Raw genomic sequence first — 25,260 nt, forward strand, 5'->3', positions numbered from 1 at the left:
TTATTTACTCTTATGACTTTTAATTTAATATTTAGGTTTCGTTCAGAATATATTATTATTATTTCCTACATAGCAGAGCATACTTTACCTTAATGGTGTATATTCTAAATATATTTTATTATTAATGCTGCTCTAGCCGTCCAAACCAATTTGTGATTCATGGGCATAAAATAACTCTATAATTTTGCCCAAACTTTTGAACATAAAAATTTTTAAGGCCTTGACTTGGGAGGGTTTAAATCTTAATATACCAGTGCTGATATCATCGCCGAGTTGATATCTCTCACACATTTTTAATGCTTCTTTTCCAATCAAGCAGTGAAAGACAACAAAACAATTTCAAAACAGCTATTTTATTTACATCAACTGTACGGCAGGTTTAAAATAGGTTAAGCCATGTCACGGACATCAAATTTTTCTATACGTACGTACGTGGAAATATATATTGCAAGTTTTCCGTTCTACGGACCAATCAATAAATATTACATTAAATACATTTCGTTTAAATATAATTTACACGTTTTACAGTACATCTCGTTATATTTTACAGTATTTACATTTTATATTTACAGTGCTTTACAATGTTGACCTGAAACGAATATTCCACATTATTTTAAAACTATAAAGAATTGTAAATCAACAAAATTATAAATTTATCCCAATATTATTTCTTGTTAATCTGCGTGTACAGGAAGTTGGACAGATTAAGATGCACAATTTAAAATCATTTTACCCAATGTATACATGGCGGCCCTAAGAAACGTAACGAATGAAACATATATTTTATTAATGGAATACCCTATATTTAAATTTTGTTTTGAAATATTAGCTTTTTCAATATTTCAATTTTTACCATTTTCTCATAACTTTTGAAACTTACGAGAAAATGAACTTTACTGTAGAGTGTGTATACATTTGAACTTTGAACTTGTCTTCACCCATGATGTAGTTTTTGCATCCTCTACGATCAAATCCAAATAAATTTCTGTTTTGCTTTTACCATTTTTTCATAAATTTTGAAACCAATGAAATACTCTATCGTTGACTCACGCTTTACAGTGTGTATAAATTTGAACTTTGATTGACTTTACCCATGATGTAGTTTTTGCACCCTTTACGCCCAAATCCAAATAAGTTTCTCTTTCGACAAAAAATTATAGAAAAAATAGTTATTCTAACCAATACAACAACCAATATAAAAATCGTATAAAGAGTTATTCCTCCGGTATGTAATTAATAAATAAAAAAATGTTTTTCTACTCCCGTCTGTAAAATACCTAATTACACACCGATCTAGTATGCTGGAAGTGTCACTTTACCACGTCACTTTCGTTTCCCACGGATCCGAGCCACTTCGGATATTTCCGGGTTTTACCGCACGGCTTGAATTTTGACATTTGTTAATTCTGACGGTCTGATGTCAGTGAGTGTATTCGTATTGTTTTGCGTATTGTTTTGCGAAAATGTACCGAAAAACTAACGGTCGTAGAAAAAGTATAGTATGCAACACGTTCGGTTATCTTTTGAAATCACTCGTTTATTAAACACTCGCTCCGCTCGAGTAAAATAAACTCATGAGTCAAATGCCGTTTACCGCACTTGTTGCATAATATACTATTGTCGGTAGGATTATTGTCGCAAAAATTGGACTTTAAAATATTTAACAGGACTTAAGTACAAAATGCACTTAGAACTGTATTAATTATTAAATTTATCAAAAAAATATACAGTACCAATCCTAGACGCATTTGGATAAATTACACGTATAAAAACAAAACACTAGCAAAATTTACTTGTCTCCTTCATATCAAATTCGAACACACTGTATGAATTTCTATTTAATATTCATGAAATCCCTTAAATCTCTACAATCAAGTTTACTTCAAAATATTAAATGTGAAGTGTAGAACTATATTTAGATACATGGAATCCATAAATACATTTGGAAAAAATTGTTCATATCGCATCGTGGTTACTAACTATTTCTTGAAGAATTAAAACATTCATTTTTAGTAAAACATCCTCTCTGGAGGATAAAGAGAATAAAGTCAAGAAAGATCAACACCTAACGCTATTTAGTACGTACAAAACATAAAAAAAAACTTAACATTTATTTATCGGAACTAACAACCAAATTTTTCGGACAATCGTCCTCATTTACAACCGGCTTCTTTTTCAAGACGCCCAAATCTTGTACATTTTCCAGGAAGCTTTTTTGGACGGTCAAATACTTTGTACTCTCCACGTCCTTCTTCAGCTCTTCCAGGTCTCTTTTCAGCTTGGCCCGTCGGTTCTGGAACCACGTTATCACTTGGGCATTCGTCAGTCCTAAACTCGCGGCAATTTCATCTCTATCAGCCGGACTGAGATACTTTTGGTAGAGGAATCTTTTCTCCAGCTCGTAGATTTGATGGTTGGTGAACGCGGTCCGGGATTTTCGCTTCTTTTTCGGCTGCTGCCGCGAGTTGAACAGGTTCAGGTGGCTCTGACCATCTGGAAATAGAATGTTGCAGTTAATTTAAATTCTGACAGTTTTCATTAAAAAAAAACAGCACTTTTTTACATAATACATGTTTAGGGAACTTTCTAGAATCAAGAGAACTAAATACATAAAATGACTAAAATTTTATCGCCATCGATTAAACTGACTACAGTTTAGTTTATTTATTGTAGTTTGTGTTCCATGATGGCTATTGTTATATACATAAAATCTAGTTTAAAAGTTTAGTTAGCTATGTTTTAGTGTCAGTGTCAACGTTACCAAAAACATCCCTAATCGTACCATTTATTCATTTCCGTATTTAAGAAATTAATTTCGAATCCCTTAGTCAAAAACCATTTATCTCGTGTGCTCTATTAAATCACATTAATGGGCAAATTTCTCGGAGTTAACCAACCCCTATATGTCAGACCATTAATACGTATTAAGTCAACATATTGTCACCCCCTCGAGATCTGTAAGCCCCTTGTGCAAACACAGCTAATGTATATGGCGAATATTGAGAATGCCAATGAGCGGGCAGTGATTTTATTGCTCCGGTGTTCAATTGTTTTGGTTACGCTTCACTCGTCCGGGAGAATTTATTGGTTTAATTAAGGGAAATTATCGCTGCCGATTCTTCGTATCTGCTAAATGGAATTTTTTTATTAAAAAAAAGCGGAACTGCAATTTATGATGCCTTTGGTGAATGTTTTCCCATGAGGATTTTTCAGCGATGTAATAATGTTTCTAGAGAAGGTAAATCCAAAAGATTTCTGTTGAACTTACAAATGTAACTAGTAGATAAACAAATAAACATATGTTCCAAGATATTTCAAATGGCTTGTCAATAACTTGATGGTTGATTTCCCACTGCTTTACCGGGACACGTTGACCAGTATTTTTGGCGATATATGTGCGGCAAGCAGTTTTATATATATTTTTTAGCGTTATGCAGAACTTGCTTCTTGATCATTTTGTTTGTTTGTTTTCGAAGAAAAAAATTTAAAACTTTTTAATAGTCGTTTCGGATAACGTTCTTTGATCGATATATAAAGAAAAATCGGATAACATGGAACAATTTTAATTGATAAAAAGAAGTAAGCTTTTGCCTCGATTAGTTCGAAAAATTATTTCGCTAGTATTTTCACAGAGAGCTATTTACTTCGTATCATCATTCCAAACCACCAATATCCACAATTCCAATCTAGAATTATGCTTTTAGCACGTAAATAAAATACAAAATATACTTTTTTCTTATAGGTAAAAAACAGAAAGAGAAAAATGAAACAAACGAATTCACATTTATATCATATCTCATATATATATATATATATACATTGGGTCAAGTTATCTAAAAATTGATCATTCAATTCTAATCGAGGCAGTTTGTATTAGTATAATAGAATAAAGCTGCGTTTATCTATGTACTATACAAGGTATGGTCTATTCATAGATATAAGAAAGTGACCAATTGCTTTTGAATAGGATTATCCAAGGGTGGTCATTAACATACAATGCAAAAAGATTATTACCTAAAGTTTCGGAATTTAAATTCAAGTAAAATTGTGGTCCGTAATAGAAAATAATTTTATACCTACTTGTGTTTAATATTCTTTGGTTTGGTATACTACTTAGTTTAAGTTTATTAGTAATCATTCTTATTTCATGTGTAATACAGCGTGTGTTGAATCGTGTGCGAATGCGTATCTCAGGAGATGCTCCCGCCCAAATGTAGAAAACACTATTCTATTGAGACTAAGGAAGTTATAAACAATGTTTATTTGACTCTCATTGAACTACCTTATGGAAGTGTATTCAACACATGGGTTTTAGATTTAAAAAATTGACAAAAGGCAAGTTTTAATGGAATCTTTTAGAATTCGGAAATGGCGACTGGAATATCTAGACAAAATTTGGAATTACAGAGAACAACAAAGGCCAATTATTTACTTAGATGAAACCTAGTTCGACACTTATGATACCCCTGATACAACTGATCAAAAAGAGGTAAAAGAATAACTATTTTGCATGCTGACTCTAAAGATGGTTGGAGTCCAAATGGACTTTCTATGTCTGCGAAAAATATTAAACATTCTTCTCTGGATTACCATGAAGACATCACCGCAAAAAATCTATACAGTTTTAAGGCTTCCACCTTACCACTGTATATTTAATCCCATTGAATATGTTTACCACCAACTGAAATCTGCCCTTCGTCGTAACAATGTTTTTCCCCCTGTTAACTCCAATGTCCTCACTTATTGAAACCGAAGTTTTTAACATCCCTCCAAAAAGTTGGGCAAATTCTGTTAAACATATAGAAAAAGCAGAACAATCGTATGTCTATATCTATATATATATTATATATATATATATATATATATATATATATATATATATATATATATATATATATATATATATATATATATATATATATATATATATATATATATATATATATATATACGCCCATATAGAACAGGTGATGATAGCGATAGTGATACTGATATATTATGTGAATAATTTTAAGTAATTTAAGTAGGTAAAAAAAAATTATTTTAGATTTAAACATAAATACATACATAAATAAATATTGTTTAGTATCTTTTCTAACAAAACCCCAAATAATTAAATTCTAATCAAAATACGGACCTGTTCGGCCATATTTCATTCTTACAGCTTGCCCGGGTCTTTCCTTAATTCGTATCACTTTCTATGAACGACTTTACTACCTAGAAAACCACCAAGAAAACATGTTATGTTCTACGGTTTTCAGAATATGATGTGTCGGGGTTAGGTCGTTATTTTTTAGTGAAATGGCACAAAACGCAAACGCAATGGCATATATTTTAGGTAGCTTTAGGTTAAGGCTTGTATTCACTTTGATTAGTCCAGGTGATTAGTGATTAGGAGAAAATAAATGTGGACAGCGACTGATTAGTGCAATTGATTAGTTCGCTGCGTAGTAAGGTGATTACAAGCGTGTTCCATTTTTTGCGAGTAGATTGAGAGTAGCCGCGTCCCACGCGCCCTCTCGACCCCCTCAGTCGCAGCTTGCTTGCCGCTAAACACGTCAGCACAAGGCACAGGCAGTTTTTACTGTTTACGTCAGACTCTCGTATTGTTGTGCAAAAAATGGCAAAATGGACCGAAGACATAATTCATAAATTTGTGCAGGAGTATGTAAAACATGAACGCCTTTAAAACTGTAAAGTCTCTAGTTACAAAATTAAGGGAGCCCGAAATGCGGCACTTACGTATAAGTGAAGCTATGAAAGTAGATGTATAGTGCCGATATAAGCAACAGAAACCGTACATAACCTCAATTTCCTAACCCCCCCGCAGCGGGGGCCCCCCGCGCGTGGCGTCCTAGTGTCCCCCCTGTCTACCAGAGTGCGCTCCGCCCCCCACCCAGCTTGTGTAGTGTCCTGTTTTGCCCCGGTTCCGCCCGTCGCTGCTAGATGTCGCGCGCTTGTGTAGCGTCCTGTTTTGCCCCGGTTCCGCCCGTCGCTGCTAGATGTCGCGCGCTCCGACCGTCGTAGGCCCCCCCGGTAGAGGGCGGTGACGGTGCGGCGCGGTGACGCGGTGGATCGGGAGGATAATTAAATAAACTTGAATTTTAATACATTTTATTTTATTTTATTTATAAAATTGGTCTGGCGAGGAGTTTCTTCTTCTTTTTATGTCGATTCAGTCGACCATCCCATTGTTCCTGTTCCTTGCGTTGTTCTTCTTCCCGTTCCCGGAGGAAATCTAAATACGAAGTGCACTCCTCGCCGTCCCACTCCGTCGACCACCCACCCGGGTACTCCTGCTGCTCCTTTGTTTCTTTTGATCCACCGGGTTGCTCCTGCTGCTGGTGATGTTCCCTTGTCGTTTCATGTCGTACCGGGAATTCTAACCCCCGGTACTCTTTGTGTGATTTGAATATGTGACGCCCTAAGCGATGCGCCAACATAATATGCGACTTGTCATACGGACAAACCGCGATTTTTTCTAGAACAAAACAAAGTATGATATGTAGCGTTTCCTATAAAACACACATTTTTTTTTTTTTAAACAAAACTTCCAAAAAGGGGGGTTATCAAATAATTTTAAAAATTGTTTTTTAAGTTATACGCGCATACCAAAATTCACGTTTCAATTCACTGTCATTTAAATGTACGTGTATTATTGTCAAAAGGGCAAACTGTAATTTTTTAGTACAAAAAATAAACAAAAATATGTATATATTTCGCGTTTTCCCCATAAAACGCACATTTTTGAAACAAAACTTTCAGTAAGTGGGGGGTCATCAAATAATTTTTAAAAAATTGTTTATTTTTTAAAAGCCAAAATTCCCTATTCACTGTCATTTAAAAGATATTAAAAACGCTCAATTTAATTCGATTATTATTGTCAAAAAGGCAAACTGCAATTTTTTAGTACAAAAAATAAAACATATTTCGCGTTTTCCCCATAAAACGCACATTTTTGAAACAAATTTAAAAATTGTTTATTTTTTAAAAGCCAAAATTCCCTTTTCCATTCACTGTCATTTAAAAGCTATTAAAAACACTCAATTTAAATCGGTTATTATGCAACGTAAAAAAGATGAGTATCATATTTTAAAAACAGGTAGAAACTAACCAAAAAAGTGATAACCCAAACTGAAACCCACAAGAAAAGACGCGCACTGTATAAAGGTAATTAAAATATAAAACTTACCAGTTGTAGGGTCGTAGGGAAATGGACATCGCACTTCTGTATTCATTGCACTGAATATAGTCTATAATACACATGCAACGTATTTATACACATGCACTCCCTTCCATGGTTGAATTAAAAGTCGAAAAGGTCTTCTACCCACAAGCACCAACGCCGATTTGAATAGACGCGATGTTGTCGCCAGACAACCGTGCAGGTAGGAGTCTCAAGGTCAACACGCTTTCACACGGGAACGCAACCGCTTCGGACGTTGGACGAACGTATGTTGCCGCAAAAGATCAAGGCCAACTTGCTTTCATTTTTTACAATCTCCGTATGGGATGTGGAATTTCATAACGCGCCGAGTCTAAATGTCGAGTTGTTTTGCTTGTTGAGAATAATAATTAATTGCCCCCTTTATATTTGCTCCGTGGGATTAACGTAATGGGAAAAATTTGTTGCAACGCATGTGGAGGTGTCTTCGTTTGTTAACTTTTAGAAAGTATTCTCGCACCGTATAAATACATCTCATTTTTCTCTGTTTTGTCAGTAGTTGTTTTTGGTATTATTCGTGCAACGTGGAAGCTAACTTAGTGGTTTGGTGTTCGTACAAAAAAGCAGTAAGTACCTTTTTTATTGTTTTATTTTAATTCTTTAACATTTGTTATTATTTTATAAAGGTCCTAAAGATCATCTTAGTACTCTCAACCCGTAACCGCAAATAGAATAGCAGCAATCTTAAGCGTAAGTTTTTTTTATTTTTTTTATTTTGAGATAAAATAATTAATAATAATTTATAGATGGACTTAAGTCAACTGAATCAAACCTGTCTTGCAGAAGGTGATTTTGAGCAGCCGATTGTCAAACTGCATGAATTGCCGATAGGCGTTCCGTTTAAAATTACTAGAGCCAAAATTGTTAATACAAAATTTGGCAATTCCGTGTTGCTGCAATTAGAAAATTCCGTAGTATTTCTTCCTACTCGCGTGACAGAAGCTTTCCGTCCGAGACTAGAACACTTTGCATCGGGGCAGTACAAACTGGTCTACGAGGGATCCAAAGATATTGGAAAGCCCAACTCTTTAAAGAAATTCAAAATAATTCAAAATTAATCAACATATTATACAGGGTAAGTCTTATTTACTGTTATATATTTAATAAACCACGATGCGCGTAAAGCAGATCATTCATAGAGCGCAAATCTTAATTTTAACCTTACAAAAATTAAAAAAGCATATTTCCGACAAGTTCACTCTTAGAGATAGTGATGTGTGGCTTAGGAGACTAAATAAAAATATTGAATCTTGCAACCAAATCGTTTCTAACGAAAAGGATTTATCTATTGGGTTAAAAAGAAAATTACAAACTACAATTCAACATCTGAAAGCTATTAGAAAAATTATTCTTAATTATCAACATAAGCATTTTGGATTGGGATTACAAAGTAGTAGCCGCGAGACAAACACAAATGAAATGGTTGTATGGGAATCGGTAGCGTCGTGTTTCCAGGGAAGAGTTCAGACTGGTGTCATAATTAATTTACTTCATAAAGATTTAATTCAATTTTTAAACGATTGTCGTCCAATATTTCAACAAAAAATTAGTCAAATTTTAAAGAAATTTTTATTGCTGAAAGTAAATACCACATTTTGCGGTGAATTTATTAAGGCAAAAAATGATGTCCAAGGCGAAGTTGATGTTAAATATCTGAGTACCGGAAATGCTGTAGTTGATTTAGGAACAGAATTGAATGATTGGTTTGTTGAAAATGTCCAAGATAAAATTTTAAATCAAATGTCAGAGTTTCAGGAACGTGATTCCGGGTGGGCTTTAAATAATATTATTTATTTAGAGATTAACATTAATAAATTTGAAATGGGTAACGGGTCATCCTTCGTTGAGTTGCCTAAAGAAATTGCGAATAAAAGGGCTTGTATTAACATTAGAAATGACGATCAAGCGTGTTTTTATTGGTCAGTTGTATGCGGACTCTTTCCAGCACGTTTTCGTCAGTATTTACCCTCTTCATATCCATACTACAAAAGTGTTTTGAAAACTGAAAATTTACAAACACCTATGGAAATGAATAAAATAAGCAAATTTGAAAAAGACAATGATATTTCCATCAATGTTTATATCTTAGAGCTTAATAAAAATGAAAAAACTAGTTTTTATTCCGTGTTACCTGCACGATTAACAAAAGAAAAACGCGAAAAACATTCAAATTTGTTGTTAATACAAAATAAATATTATCCAAAAGTTAATGATTTTGATCCTGATCCGCAAGATAATGATTATGAAGAAATAAAATATCACTATTGTTACATTAAAAATTTGTCTCGATTAGTTTCCTCACAGCTCAGTAAATATAATCACAAGAAATACATTTGCGATAGGTGTTTGAATTATTTCAATAACGAAACTCGTCTACATGACCACGAAACAATATGTTCCAGTTTCAATGAGTATAAAGTGTCTTTTCCCAAATATGATTACGTTGAATTTCGAAACCATATATATAAACAAAGGACTCCGTTTGTAATTTACGCCGATTTTGAGAGTCAATTGAGAAAAGTAAATTTGAAAATTTCAGATAAAACCTCGAAATACCAAAAGCACGAAGCTTACAGTGCTGCATATTACTTTAAATGTTCTTATGATGATTCAATATCATTTTTCAAAAGTTATCGTGGTCTAGATTGTATTGATTGGTTCGTGGAGGAAATATCTAATTTATCAAAATTTGTTCGTTCAAAATTTAAGGATATTATACCAATGGATAGTGAAATTAGTCTAGATCAAAGGTCGAGTCATTGTCATATTTGTGAAAAACCTTTTTTAAAAGAAGATGTTATTGTTCGTGACCATGATCATTTTACTGGTAAATTTAGAGGTTTTGCCCATCAGGCTTGTAATTTAAATTTTAAAAAAATATTTGTAGTGCCCGTAGTATTCCAGAACCTTTCTGGATACGATAGCCACTTCCTGCTTCCGGTTTTAGCAAAAAAAAGCTATGTATCCATAGTTCCGGTTAATAAGGAAAAATACATCTCTTTTACATATTTCGAACCTGATTATAACATAAAATTTAGATTTATAGATTCGTTTAGATTTTTGGGAGCATCTCTGGATAATTTAGTTTCCAGTATGGATAAAAATGAACTATATATTTTAAGAAAAGAATTTTCCGATCTCGACGAATCAAAATTAAATTTACTGTCGCAAAAAGGTATTTTTTGTTACGATTACATCGACCATATAGACAAATTAAATGAAACAACTTTACCCCCGATTGAAGAATTCTATAATAAATTAAGTGAAAGCAATATTAGTGAAGAAAAATATTCCCACGCACAAAGTGTTTGGCAGTCGTTTGAAATAAAAAATTTAGGCGAGTATTCAGATTTGTATTTAAAAACCGACGTTATTCTTCTGGCAGATATATTCGAAAATTTTCGAAAAACTTGTATGGCAACACACGTTTTGGATCCGGCGTGGTATTTCAGTATGCCCGGGTATACATGGGATTGCATGCTTAGATTCACAAAATGTCGTTTAGAACTTTTGCGCGACATTGACCAAATTATGTTTATCGAGCGGGCTATACGAGGTGGAATTTCGGTGTGTGTTGGTAGATATGCGGAGGCCAACAATAAATATATGCCCAACTACGATTCATCCAGGGATGATTCCTATATCATGTACTTTGACGTCAATAACCTCTATGGCAAGGCCATGTGCGAGCCTCTTCCTTACGGAGGATTCGACTGGATGTCTCATCAAGAGATTGATTCATTTAATGTCATGAACATTCCAGATGAATCTTCCCAAGGATATATCCTAGAGGTAGACCTGGAATACCCGCAGAAATTACATGACACACATAGAGATTTTCCATTTTGTGCCGAACATCGAGTGCCCCCCAATTCAAAGTTACCAAAACTAATGACTACTTTGTATAATAAAGAAAAATACGTCATACACTATCGCAATTTAAAACAGGCTCTCAAAAACGGTCTCGTACTAAAGAAAATTCACAAAATATTAAAATTTAACCAATCTCGTTGGTTGAAATGTTATATCGATCATAATAATAAATTAAGAACCCAAGCAAAGACAAAATTTGGTATAAATTTATACAAATTGTTTAATAATGCCGCTTACGGTAAAACAATGGAAAACATTCGCAAGCATCGTATTGTTAAATTTGTTAAAGCGTGGGATGGTCGCTACGGTGCGAAAAATTTAATTTCTAGTCCTAGATTTCACAGTAGAACCATACTTGATAACAATTTGTTGCTTATAGAATTAAAAAAATCGGAACTTTGCTTTAATAAGCCACTTTATATTGGAATGTCCATATTGGATTTGTCGAAAACGACCATGTACGAGTTTCATTATAATTACATGCTTCCAAATTTGGGTCCCGAAAAATGTAAAATTCAATACATGGATACGGACAGTTTCATTTATAATATCAAATGTTATGACGCATATGAAAGCGTTATTAAGGCCGATTTAACAAAATTTGACACGTCTGATTATCCTAATGACAATCCCTATAATATACCGCAAATCAACAAAAAGGTTTTGGGGTTGATGAAGGATGAGACTAATGGCACCATCATTAGTCATTATGCGGGGTTAAGGTCGAAAATGTATACTTTCAAAATTTTAACGGGTTCGGTAGTTAAAAAGTCAAAGGGTATTCAGTACAATATTGTAAAAAATAAAATTTCATTTGATGACTACGTAGAATGCTTAACAAATTTTAGGGAAAAGTACGCCACTCAACGAACCATTCGTTCATACACTCACAATGTATTTAGCATCGAACAAACAAAAGTTGCCTTGAGTCCTTTAGACGATAAACGTTATCTTTTGCCGAATTCATATGAAACGCTTCCGTGGGGACATTATAAAGTGCCGTAATTATTTTTTAATATATTTTTGTTACAGATTATGGTCAAACAACTTACATTAGAAAGCCTTTGTATTATAACAATTTGCGAAAATATTAGGTGTAGTGCTGATTATTTTTCTTTTTAAATTTTTTAACTACTTGAAATATAAAGTGACAAGATTTACAAACTAAAATTTCCGAATATTTTATCCTGTAATAACTGACCCATAAACAGTAAGCGGATTCTCCGTCAAAATCAATGGTTGGAGTTGCCAAAATGCTATTTCTGTAAGACGATCCAAATCTCTTATTCAACAGAATGAATTCTAAATTTAATAAAGAATTGCCATCAGACTGGAGCGCTAATTGTTTAAGGTACTTCCATCTATATTTCGAATAATATTTAAATATTAGTATCGTTAGTTTCCAAGGCAAAGGTGACTCAAGCAAAAAATCAGCACTACACCTAATATTTTCGCAAATTGTTATAATACAAAGGCTTTCTAATGTAAGTTGTTTGACCATAATCTGTAACAAAAATATATTAAAAAATAATTACGGCACTTTATAATGTCCCCACGGAAGCGTTTCATATGAATTCGGCAAAAGATAACGTTTATCGTCTAAAGGACTCAAGGCAACTTTTGTTTGTTCGATGCTAAATACATTGTGAGTGTATGAACGAATGGTTCGTTGAGTGGCGTACTTTTCCCTAAAATTTGTTAAGCATTCTACGTAGTCATCAAATGAAATTTTATTTTTTACAATATTGTACTGAATACCCTTTGACTTTTTAACTACCGAACCCGTTAAAATTTTGAAAGTATACATTTTCGACCTTAACCCCGCATAATTGCGCTTTTTAATACAGACTTGCAAGTGGCGCGGATGCAAGCTCAAGAGTGCAAAAGAAAACTAGAACAATTTAATAATTTAGCATTTAACGAAATTGTAAAATAGTAATAATGTATATAATAAATAAATTATACAATTACAAACTTCTGTGTAATTATTATGCGGTGTTGTGGTGGTGGTAAAAAAGAAAATAGCGTCTAAATATATACATGTTTATTCTTGTTGCAATACAATGGAATACAATCAATACATAAAAGTCTTATCTACAGTTACATATGTTATAATAAAACCACAGTATTAATAGTTCAATGGACTATCAGAAAAGCGTAACTTTTTTCCATATTTCCTCTCATCGTGAAGCATTAAATTACATTCATCTTCAGTTTCTACAGTGAACAAAACTTCTTCAAAGCAGCTTTGACACCAAAATTGTTTATCGTGATATACATCATTCAAATTATTTATATCCAGCTGTAAATGATAGTGATCCAATAAAAGTCTAAAATTTTTCTTTTTAAATTTTTTAACTAGTTGAAATATAAAGTGACAAGATTTACAAACTAAAATTTCCGAATATTTTATCCTGTAATAACTGACCCATAAACAGTAAGCGGATTCTCCGTCAAAATCAATGGTTGGAGTTGAACACAAAACATAGAACGACGGGTACGAAACCCATCGATGTGAGTAAGAGCAACGAAAAGAGAATTTTGAAAACCGCGTATAGTAGCATAAAAATATTCGGTCCTCGTAAACTTAAAGTCGGCGACATCGTTAGAATCAGCAAAGTCAAGCACGTTTTCAACAAAGGTTATACACCGAATTGGACCACGGAATTGTTTAAAATTGTTAAAGTACGGGTTACTAACCCCGTAACGTATTTGCTTCAAGATATGCAGGGTAAACCCATAATGGGCGGATTTTATGAAGAAGAATTGCAGAAGACAGTTAACCCGGACTTATATCTCGTCGAAAAGGTGTTGCGCAGACGAGGCAATATGGTTCTCGTGCGCTGGTTGGGATTGGATAAGTCGCACGATTCGTGGGTAGACAACGTAGACGTTTTGAAATAAATTTAGTCTCGATTTAGAAGTTCTGACATAAATACGTGTATATGATGGCTCAAGAGAAAATTGTGACATCCAACGAATTGTATAATTTATTGGAAAATTTCGAGTTGCAATTTCCTTCATCAGAAGTGCTCCCGTCCAGCTTCGTTCCTGTAGAGCAACAAACCAAAAAATCTGCGACCAAACGAAAACAAAGTGCGTCGGTCGTATCCCGCAAGAAGAAGAAGAAAACTACCACAAGTGAAGCGTTTGCAGCTCCAACGTCATCCGCTGATTGGCTCGAAGTGTTCACGGACGGTAGAGAAAAAAGTGTCATTTGTGAGGCATTCAATTTAAAAAGAAACTTGGCGTCTCAGTTGTCGGGATTAGAGTGCAATATCAACGAAATTGAAACACAAATTGCGCTTTTTAATACAGACTTGCAAGTGGCGCGGATGCAAGCTCAAGAGTGCAAAAGAAAACTAGAACAATTTAATAATTTAGCATTTAACGAAATTGTAAAATAGTAATAATGTATATAATAAATAAATTATACAATTACAAACTTCTGTGTAATTATTATGCGGTGTTGTGGTGGTGGTAAAAAAGAAAATAGCGTCTAAATATATACATGTTTATTCTTGTTGCAATACAATGGAATACAATCAATACATAAAAGTCTTATCTACAGTTACATATGTTATAATAAAACCACAGTATTAATAGTTCAATGGACTATCAGAAAAGCGTAACTTTTTTCCATATTTCCTCTCATCGTGAAGCATTAAATTACATTCATCTTCAGTTTCTACAGTGAACAAAACTTCTTCAAAGCAGCTTTGACACCAAAATTGTTTATCGTGATATACATCATTCAAATTATTTATATCCAGCTGTAAATGATAGTGATCCAATAAAAGTCTAAAATTTTTCTTTTTAAATTTTTTAACTACTTGAAATATAAAGTGACAAGATTTACAAACTAAAATTTCCGAATATTTTATCCTGTAATAACTGACCCATAAACAGTAAGCGGATTCTCCGTCAAAATCAATGGTTGGAGTTGCCAAAATGCTATTTCTGTAAGACGATCCAAATGTCTTATTCAACAGAATGAATTCTAAATTTAATAAAGAATTACCATCAGACTGGAGCGCTAATTGTTTAAGGTACTTCCATCTATATTTCGAATAATATTTAAATATTAGTATCGTTAGTTTCCAAGGCAAAGGTGACTCAAGCAAAAAATCAGCACTACACCTAATATTTTCGCAAATTGTTATAATACAAAGGCTTTCTAATGTAAGTTGTTTGACCATAATCTGTAACAAAAATATATTAAAAAATAATTACGGCACTTTATAATGTCCCCACGGAAGCGTTTCATATGAATTCGGCAAAAGATAACGTTTATCGTCTAAAGGACTCAAGGCAACTTTTGTTTGTTCGATGCTAAATACATTGTGAGTGTATGAACGAATGGTTCGTTGAGTGGCGTACTTTTCCCTAAAATTTGTTAAGCATTCTACGTAGTCATCAAATGAAATTTTATTTTTTACAATATTGTACTGAATACCCTTTGACTTTTTAACTACCGAACCCGTTAAAATTTTGAAAGTATACATTTTCGACCTTAACCCCGCATAATGACTAATGATGGTGCCATTAGTCTCATCCTTCATCAACCCCAAAACCTTTTTGTTGATTTGCGGTATATTATAGGGATTGTCATTAGGATAATCAGACGTGTCAAATTTTGTTAAATCGGCCTTAATAACGCTTTCATATGCGTCATAACATTTGATATTATAAATGAAACTGTCCGTATCCATGTATTGAATTTTACATTTTTCGGGACCCAAATTTGGAAGCATGTAATTATAATGAAACTCGTACATGGTCGTTTTCGACAAATCCAATATGGACATTCCAATATAAAGTGGCTTATTAAAGCAAAGTTCCGATTTTTTTAATTCTATAAGCAACAAATTGTTATCAAGTATGGTTCTACTGTGAAATCTAGGACTAGAAATTAAATTTTTCGCACCGTAGCGACCATCCCACGCTTTAACAAATTTAACAATACGATGCTTGCGAATGTTTTCCATTGTTTTACCGTAAGCGGCATTATTAAACAATTTGTATAAATTTATACCAAATTTTGTCTTTGCTTGGGTTCTTAATTTATTATTATGATCGATATAACATTTCAACCAACGAGATTGGTTAAATTTTAATATTTTGTGAATTTTCTTTAGTACGAGACCGTTTTTGAGAGCCTGTTTTAAATTGCGATAGTGTATGACGTATTTTTCTTTATTATACAAAGTAGTCATTAGTTTTGGTAACTTTGAATTGGGGGGCACTCGATGTTCGGCACAAAATGGAAAATCTCTATGTGTGTCATGTAATTTCTGCGGGTATTCCAGGTCTACCTCTAGGATATATCCTTGGGAAGATTCATCTGGAATGTTCATGACATTAAATGAATCAATCTCTTGATGAGACATCCAGTCGAATCCTCCGTAAGGAAGAGGCTCGCACATGGCCTTGCCATAGAGGTTATTGACGTCAAAGTACATGATATAGGAATCATCCCTGGATGAATCGTAGTTGGGCATATATTTATTGTTGGCCTCCGCATATCTACCAACACACACCGAAATTCCACCTCGTATAGCCCGCTCGATAAACATAATTTGGTCAATGTCGCGCAAAAGTTCTAAACGACATTTTGTGAATCTAAGCATGCAATCCCATGTATACCCGGGCATACTGAAATACCACGCCGGATCCAAAACGTGTGTTGCCATACAAGTTTTTCGAAAATTTTCGAATATATCTGCCAGAAGAATAACGTCGGTTTTTAAATACAAATCTGAATACTCGCCTAAATTTTTTATTTCAAACGACTGCCAAACACTTTGTGCGTGGGAATATTTTTCTTCACTAATATTGCTTTCACTTAATTTATTATAGAATTCTTCAATCGGGGGTAAAGTTGTTTCATTTAATTTGTCTATATGGTCGATGTAATCGTAACAAAAAATACCTTTTTGCGACAGTAAATTTAATTTTGATTCGTCGAGATCGGAAAATTCTTTTCTTAAAATATATAGTTCATTTTTATCCATACTGGAAACTAAATTATCCAGAGATGCTCCCAAAAATCTAAACGAATCTATAAATCTAAATTTTATGTTATAATCAGGTTCGAAATATGTAAAAGAGATGTATTTTTCCTTATTAACCGGAACTATGGATACATAGCTTTTTTTTGCTAAAACCGGAAGCAGGAAGTGGCTATCGTATCCAGAAAGGTTCTGGAATACTACGGGCACTACAAATATTTTTTTAAAATTTAAATTACAAGCCTGATGGGCAAAACCTCTAAATTTACCAGTAAAATGATCATGGTCACGAACAATAACATCTTCTTTTAAAAAAGGTTTTTCACAAATATGACAATGACTCGACCTTTGATCTAGACTAATTTCACTATCCATTGGTATAATATCCTTAAATTTTGAACGAACAAATTTTGATAAATTAGATATTTCCTCCACGAACCAATCAATACAATCTAGACCACGATAACTTTTGAAAAATGATATTGAATCATCATAAGAACATTTAAAGTAATATGCAGCACTGTAAGCTTCGTGCTTTTGGTATTTCGAGGTTTTATCTGAAATTTTCAAATTTACTTTTCTCAATTGACTCTCAAAATCGGCGTAAATTACAAACGGAGTCCTTTGTTTATATATATGGTTTCGAAATTCAACGTAATCATATTTGGGAAAAGACACTTTATACTCATTGAAACTGGAACATATTGTTTCGTGGTCATGTAGACGAGTTTCGTTATTGAAATAATTCAAACACCTATCGCAAATGTATTTCTTGTGATTATATTTACTGAGCTGTGAGGAAACTAATCGAGACAAATTTTTAATGTAACAATAGTGATATTTTATTTCTTCATAATCATTATCTTGCGGATCAGGATCAAAATCATTAACTTTTGGATAATATTTATTTTGTATTAACAACAAATTTGAATGTTTTTCGCGTTTTTCTTTTGTTAATCGTGCAGGTAACACGGAATAAAAACTAGTTTTTTCATTTTTATTAAGCTCTAAGATATAAACATTGATGGAAATATCATTGTCTTTTTCAAATTTGCTTATTTTATTCATTTCCATAGGTGTTTGTAAATTTTCAGTTTTCAAAACACTTTTGTAGTATGGATATGAAGAGGGTAAATACTGACGAAAACGTGCTGGAAAGAGTCCGCATACAACTGACCAATAAAAACACGCTTGATCGTCATTTCTAATGTTAATACAAGCCCTTTTATTCGCAATTTCTTTAGGCAACTCAACGAAGGATGACCCGTTACCCATTTCAAATTTATTAATGTTAATCTCTAAATAAATAATATTATTTAAAGCCCACCCGGAATCACGTTCCTGAAACTCTGACATTTGATTTAAAATTTTATCTTGGACATTTTCAACAAACCAATCATTCAATTCTGTTCCTAAATCAACTACAGCATTTCCGGTACTCAGATATTTAACATCAACTTCGCCTTGGACATCATTTTTTGCCTTAATAAATTCACCGCAAAATGTGGTATTTACTTTCAGCAATAAAAATTTCTTTAAAATTTGACTAATTTTTTGTTGAAATATTGGACGACAATCGTTTAAAAATTGAATTAAATCTTTATGAAGTAAATTAATTATGACACCAGTCTGAACTCTTCCCTGGAAACACGACGCTACCGATTCCCATACAACCATTTCATTTGTGTTTGTCTCGCGGCTACTACTTTGTAATCCCAATCCAAAATGCTTATGTTGATAATTAAGAATAATTTTTCTAATAGCTTTCAGATGTTGAATTGTAGTTTGTAATTTTCTTTTTAACCCAATAGATAAATCCTTTTCGTTAGAAACGATTTGGTTGCAAGATTCAATATTTTTATTTAGTCTCCTAAGCCACACATCACTATCTCTAAGAGTGAACTTGTCGGAAATATGCTTTTTTAATTTTTGTAAGGTTAAAATTAAGATTTGCGCTCTATGAATGATCTGCTTTACGCGCATCGTGGTTTATTAAATATATAACAGTAAATAAGACTTACCCTGTATAATATGTTGATTAATTTTGAATTATTTTGAATTTCTTTAAAGAGTTGGGCTTTCCAATATCTTTGGATCCCTCGTAGACCAGTTTGTACTGCCCCGACGCAAAGTGTTCTAGTCTCGGACGGAAAGCTTCTGTCACGCGAGTAGGAAGAAATACTACGGAATTTTCTAATTGCAGCAACACGGAATTGCCAAATTTTGTATTAACAATTTTGGCTCTAGTAATTTTAAACGGAACGCCTATCGGCAATTCATGCAGTTTGACAATCGGCTGCTCAAAATCACCTTCTGCAAGACAGGTTTGATTCAGTTGACTTAAGTCCATCTATAAATTATTATTAATTATTTTATCTCAAAATAAAAAAAATAAAAAAAACTTACGCTTAAGATTGCTGCTATTCTATTTGCGGTTACGGGTTGAGAGTACTAAGATGATCTTTAGGACCTTTATAAAATAATAACAAATGTTAAAGAATTAAAATAAAACAATAAAAAAGGTACTTACTGCTTTTTTGTACGAACACCAAACCACTAAGTTAGCTTCCACGTTGCACGAATAATACCAAAAACAACTACTGACAAAACAGAGAAAAATGAGATGTATTTATACGGTGCGAGAATACTTTCTAAAAGTTAACAAACGAAGACACCTCCACATGCGTTGCAACAAATTTTTCCCATTACGTTAATCCCACGGAGCAAATATAAAGGGGGCAATTAATTATTATTCTCAACAAGCAAAACAACTCGACATTTAGACTCGGCGCGTTATGAAATTCCACATCCCATACGGAGATTGTAAAAAATGAAAGCAAGTTGGCCTTGATCTTTTGCGGCAACATACGTTCGTCCAACGTCCGAAGCGGTTGCGTTCCCGTGTGAAAGCGTGTTGACCTTGAGACTCCTACCTGCACGGTTGTCTGGCGACAACATCGCGTCTATTCAAATCGGCGTTGGTGCTTGTGGGTAGAAGACCTTTTCGACTTTTAATTCAACCATGGAAGGGAGTGCATGTGTATAAATACGTTGCATGTGTATTATAGACTATATTCAGTGCAATGAATACAGAAGTGCGATGTCCATTTCCCTACGACCCTACAACTGGTAAGTTTTATATTTTAATTACCTTTATACAGTGCGCGTCTTTTCTTGTGGGTTTCAGTTTGGGTTATCACTTTTTTGGTTAGTTTCTACCTGTTTTTAAAATATGATACTCATCTTTTTTACGTTGCATAATAACCGATTTAAATTGAGTGTTTTTAATAGCTTTTAAATGACAGTGAATGGAAAAGGGAATTTTGGCTTTTAAAAAATAAACAATTTTTAAATTTGTTTCAAAAATGTGCGTTTTATGGGGAAAACGCGAAATATGTTTTATTTTTTGTACTAAAAAATTGCAGTTTGCCTTTTTGACAATAATAATCGAATTAAATTGAGCGTTTTTAATATCTTTTAAATGACAGTGAATAGGGAATTTTGGCTTTTAAAAAATAAACAATTTTTTAAAAATTATTTGATGACCCCCACTTACTGAAAGTTTTGTTTCAAAAATGTGCGTTTTATGGGGAAAACGCGAAATATATACATATTTTTGTTTATTTTTTGTACTAAAAAATTACAGTTTGCCCTTTTGACAATAATACACGTACATTTAAATGACAGTGAATTGAAACGTGAATTTTGGTATGCGCGTATAACTTAAAAAACAATTTTTAAAATTATTTGATAACCCCCCTTTTTGGAAGTTTTGTTTAAAAAAAAAAATGTGTGTTTTATAGGAAACGCTACATATCATACTTTGTTTTGTTCTAGAAAAAATCGCGGTTTGTCCGTATGACAAGTCGCATATTATGTTGGCGCATCGCTTAGGGCGTCACATATTCAAATCACACAAAGAGTACCGGGGGTTAGAATTCCCGGTACGACATGAAACGACAAGGGAACATCACCAGCAGCAGGAGCAACCCGGTGGATCAAAAGAAGAGCAGCAGGAGTACCCGGGTGGGTGGTCGACGGAGTGGGACGGCGAGGAGTGCACTTCGTATTTAGATTTCCTCCGGGAACGGGAAGAAGAACAACGCAAGGAACAGGAACAATGGGATGGTCGACTGAATCGACATAAAAAGAAGAAGAAACTCCTCGCCAGACCAATTTTATAAATAAAATAAAATAAAATGTATTAAAATTCAAGTTTATTTAATTATCCTCCCGATCCACCGCGTCACCGCGCCGCACCGTCACCGCCCTCTACCGGGGGGGCCTACGACGGTCGGAGCGCGCGACATCTAGCAGCGACGGGCGGAACCGGGGCAAAACAGGACGCTACACAAGCGCGCGACATCTAGCAGCGACGGGCGGAACCGGGGCAAAACAGGACACTACACAAGCTGGGTGGGGGGCGGAGCGCACTCTGGTAGACAGGGGGGACACTAGGACGCCACGCGCGGGGGGCCCCCGCTGCGGGGGGGTTAGGAAATTGAGGTTATGTACGGTTTCTGTTGCTTATATCGGCACTATACATCTACTTATGAACATACCGGGATTTGGAAGTAAAGAAGTTTATACTAAAGTAAGAAACTTGAAGTCAACATATTCGCGAAAGGCTAGGAAAATTAAACAGAGTACAAAATCTGGAACTGGAACGGATGACGTACATAAACCACAAATAAGGTGATTCAAATTATTAGACGATGCTTTAAAAGCTATAAATGTACCGTGCAGCGACACAGGAAATATTTGGTAAGTAAAAGACATATGTTATTTTTTTATATTCTTTATTACATGACGACACAACACAACTGCAAAACTACGTTTTAATTCAATTTATCATTCGAGACTGCCAAGAGACTGCGCCTACTCCTACAAAATAAGCTGCTAAATCGTTGGGTATGGTTTGTGCAATTTGAGATGATCTATTCTGCATTCTCATAGTAAGTGGCAAGTCCATCTGGTGGCACTTGTCTCCAGGATCCTTCAATGACATTTCCATTCCGTGTCCTCTATATCAACGGTGGCGACATGTACGCGTACTTTGTTTTTTCTCGTCCAGTTATGCATGGCGCAACATGCTTTTAGGATTTTATGCATTTTGTTGGGAAAAAAAGGGTAGCGGCCTTTCGAAAATTCTGTATCGACTTACTAAGATGCCAAAAGCATTTTCGACAATTCGTCTTGCCCTTGATAATCTATAATTGATTTTTTTTTGTTTAAATGTGAATTGGTTTCCACTGTATGGTTTCATCATATATGGTTTTAGAGCAAACGAATTATCGCCCACTAGAACATGATCTTCGGGCAGTAAATTATTTTCCAAAGCATGACTAAGATCACAATGGGAGAAAATTCCAGCATCCGATACACGTCCATTATATCCATCAATATATGTACTTGTAGTAACGACTTCCTGCGTTTGGTCGAGCTTTGGTGGTAACGTGTTCCCCATCTATAGCACCTGAGCAACCAGGGAAATTCCAGGAATTTCGGAAGCTTTTTTCAATCCTTTTCCATTCGTCTCCGTTAGCTACCTAAAACAAAACAAAAAACATGAAATACTTCATGGCGAGGAACATTCCACATCCCAACACTGTCTGCTGAAAAACATTACCCTGATGCAACACCTGAATCTCAACGTAATCAAGATAAAGAAGAACAATGAAAATCTCTAGTTTCTCGTAAAAGGACAGTACGGAACCTCAATAATTTGGTCAATAAAGTGAAGAACGTCGTCGACTCAATTAGCACACGCATATCAACAGAAACAGAAACAGAGTTTGATATATTCGGGAAAAATGTAGCCGCCCTGTTTATCCAAAATTATCTTTGTAATTTACTGCAACAAATGGTCCACGGAACATTCAACCAAGCATACATCCCGTCCCGTCTATGTACCAGTCTTACACACTATCACCACAACACTCTCCTTACACACAACCCCCACGACACTCTCTTTACACACAACCACCACAACACTCTCTTTACACACAATAATCGCAAGGCTGTCATTACACAAAACTACCACAATCTTCTACAACAGATGCTACTGATAACATTTCTCTTGCTGACCAACCTTTCCACCTACCACAGACAAATAATGACAATACAATGACTATGTACTCTGAAAACAATGAATCTCAAACTGCAACTGTAGTAATACAAGATGACATATTGGCTAAGGCAGTATCGAGTATTTACTAACAAGTTTATTGCAAATATGTTGAATTTGAAAATAAACCTACTTTAATAAAAACATGTTTTTAATGTTACTCACCTTTATGTAATCTCCCAGTGCCTTGTAAATAGCATCGCATACTTCGGACATGTTACAAGTTGTCGATCATGGTACCTTGAATAGGTGTTGCAAGACTAGTAAACTAACTTCGTTAGCCAATAAGTATATAATAGCGAGCAATTTCACTTTAGCCGGCAAAGCAGGTCTCATATATGTATCGGACTCTTTAGTCAACCTGAGAGTAAATTAATATTCTGTCGTATCTTCAGCAGCTAATTCCTTGAAGAGTTGGTAGCTTGCGCTATGAATAGGTCTTCTATAAATCCATTGGCGAACTCATGGTTTTCTCGGTGTTGCAAGTTCAGTTTCCAAAAGTTCTTCCGTTTCGTTCAGTTATTAAACTAATTTCTAAATTGAATATCTATATATAATTTAAAATGTAACTCTATCGCCTAATGAAATTCATCACACGGTTTCCGCCGAACCCATAGTACGTATAATAATGTGGGATATATTATGAGCAGCGACAAACGTGTAAACCAGATATGTTACGGGCGCATAAAAATATGATTTACAACCGCGGCTCTCTCTAGACTCTACACCGGTATATCTCTTCCTGCAGTTTTTCGGGAAGAGCTGTCAAAGTTACGATAATAAATTCGAAACGACAAGAAGCAGAAATGTATGTTATTTTAAACATTCTGTCAACTGCACAGTCAGATATGTTAAATCAAATGGACTGGAGCCAGTAAAAATAACACGCGTTGCGATCAATCGCCGATGTGCAAATGATTGCTGCGATCTTGCCTGGTGGTATGCACGCTAGTAGCCTTCCGGCAAATAACTGGCTAATTCTAAATAATTACTAAGTCCGATTATGCTTGATATCTACTTTAATTTAATACGAAACGCGACATTGTCGTCCTTATAAACTGTTAGACACGAGTGAGCAAAAATTGTGTATTATAGGGGGTGTACAACTTAAGAACTGTACACCCTTGTAAAATCTTTGTTTATGGTTCGATTTTGATCATTTTTATTTGTTGGACAGATCTCTTAAAAACGCACTAAAACTTTATGTTTCTTAGAACATCATGCCTAACTGGGACTAATGTCAAATATAGAGAAGGGCTATTAGAGATTTCTTTAAGAATAAAATTGAGGCCCAAACAAACATTCCTAAAAAAAAAATCTTAAAATTTGACATCAAAAATTAGTTCCAGTTAGCCATGACTTCAGGTTGATGTAATAAGAAACATAAAAAACATTATCAAACATATTTCAAACACCTTGTATTAAAACATTATAAAAATTTGTATAGTTGGGTTCTAACTTTCGTTATTAATTTATTTCTCTTTCTCTCTCGTTAAATAGCCTCAGTTGGCCAACACTTTAAGATGAAGCAATAAGCAGAACAACGAAACAAAAAATTATCAAAATCGAACCATAAACAAAATTTTTACAAGAGTGTACAGTTCTTAAGTGGGATACACTGTATATAGAGAAACGTAACTAACACAAATTGAAAGCTAAAAAGATATAATTTTTCACATACAGGGTGGTAAAGCAGATATTTGCAGTTATATTTTGTTTTGTTTGTTATTTTACAGGATACACATTTTTATAAAGTTTTTCTGCGGGTGATCACGAAAAAACGAGATAGGCAATATCATATACGCAGAATTTTATTGCTTATAGAGTTAGAACAGATGCTCTTAATAATATTCTCAACTAGCTGCGGCCCACTGCAAACCGTTCAACAGTAATGGCCGCAGTAGAGACTGCAACTTGCGTTTGGTTAGTTTGGTCCAGTTTCGCGGATTTAAACATTTCTTCAATCAGAAAAATTGTAATTTCGCACTTGTATTATACTGAGATCCTCAGTAGAGGCGCATTTC

General features: G+C 34.2%; 3 protein-coding genes and 2 long non-coding RNA genes across 5 annotated transcripts; 2 read left to right on the forward strand and 3 right to left on the reverse strand.

Annotated features, from left to right (window-relative positions):
* Positions 1-357: 357 nt before the first annotated feature.
* LOC132708471 (transcription factor LBX2-like) lies at positions 358-2,500 on the reverse strand (the record flags this gene model as incomplete). The annotated part of the gene is made up of 1 exon (XM_060680810.1): positions 358-2,500. A coding segment is annotated over one exon (390 nt), but the record flags the coding sequence as incomplete, so codon positions are not given.
* Positions 2,501-5,784: 3,284 nt separating this feature from the next.
* LOC132708469 (uncharacterized) lies at positions 5,785-7,331 on the reverse strand. The gene is made up of 2 exons (XM_060680809.1): positions 7,193-7,331; positions 5,785-6,481 (listed from the first exon to the last, which is right to left on the reverse strand). Exons 1-2 carry the CDS (start codon positions 7,236-7,238, stop codon positions 6,129-6,131), a joined length of 399 nt encoding a protein of 132 aa, XP_060536792.1. The 5' UTR covers positions 7,239-7,331; the 3' UTR covers positions 5,785-6,128.
* Positions 7,332-7,398: 67 nt separating this feature from the next.
* On the forward strand, positions 7,399-8,182 carry LOC132708470 (uncharacterized). The gene is made up of 3 exons (XR_009619959.1): positions 7,399-7,791; positions 7,852-7,915; positions 7,972-8,182. It is a non-coding gene; the product is annotated as an uncharacterized LOC132708470 (long non-coding RNA).
* Positions 8,183-14,935: 6,753 nt separating this feature from the next.
* Positions 14,936-19,772, reverse strand: LOC132708468 (uncharacterized). Its single transcript, XR_009619958.1, has 4 exons — positions 19,640-19,772; positions 19,516-19,579; positions 19,131-19,459; positions 14,936-15,300 (listed from the first exon to the last, which is right to left on the reverse strand). It is a non-coding gene; the product is annotated as an uncharacterized LOC132708468 (long non-coding RNA).
* Positions 19,773-20,099: 327 nt separating this feature from the next.
* On the forward strand, positions 20,100-21,293 carry LOC132708466 (uncharacterized). The gene is made up of 2 exons (XM_060680808.1): positions 20,100-20,238; positions 20,947-21,293. The coding sequence occupies exons 1-2, from the start codon at positions 20,193-20,195 to the stop codon at positions 21,291-21,293; spliced, it is 393 nt and encodes a 130-aa protein (XP_060536791.1). The 5' UTR covers positions 20,100-20,192.
* Positions 21,294-25,260: the final 3,967 nt, after the last annotated feature.

This window comes from Cylas formicarius, unplaced genomic scaffold (genome assembly GCF_029955315.1).
Source record: "Cylas formicarius isolate icCylForm1 unplaced genomic scaffold, icCylForm1.1 PGA_scaffold_118__1_contigs__length_46360, whole genome shotgun sequence".
Taxonomy (NCBI): domain Eukaryota; kingdom Metazoa; phylum Arthropoda; class Insecta; order Coleoptera; family Brentidae; genus Cylas; species Cylas formicarius.

Excerpts from the sequence above, each read along its gene's own strand:
- LOC132708469 (XM_060680809.1), bottom strand. The coding sequence starts at position 7,238 with ATGAATACAGAAGTGCGATGTCCATTTCCCTACGACCCTACAACTG. Across the intron at positions 6,482-7,192 it reads TCCCTACGACCCTACAACTG|AAAAAATCGCGGTTTGTCCG; the intron begins GTAAGTTTTATA and ends GTTTTGTTCTAG.
- LOC132708466 (XM_060680808.1), top strand. The coding sequence starts at position 20,193 with ATGAATACAGAAGTGCGATGTCCATTTCCCTACGACCCTACAACTG. Across the intron at positions 20,239-20,946 it reads TCCCTACGACCCTACAACTG|AAAAAATCGCGGTTTGTCCG; the intron begins GTAAGTTTTATA and ends GTTTTGTTCTAG.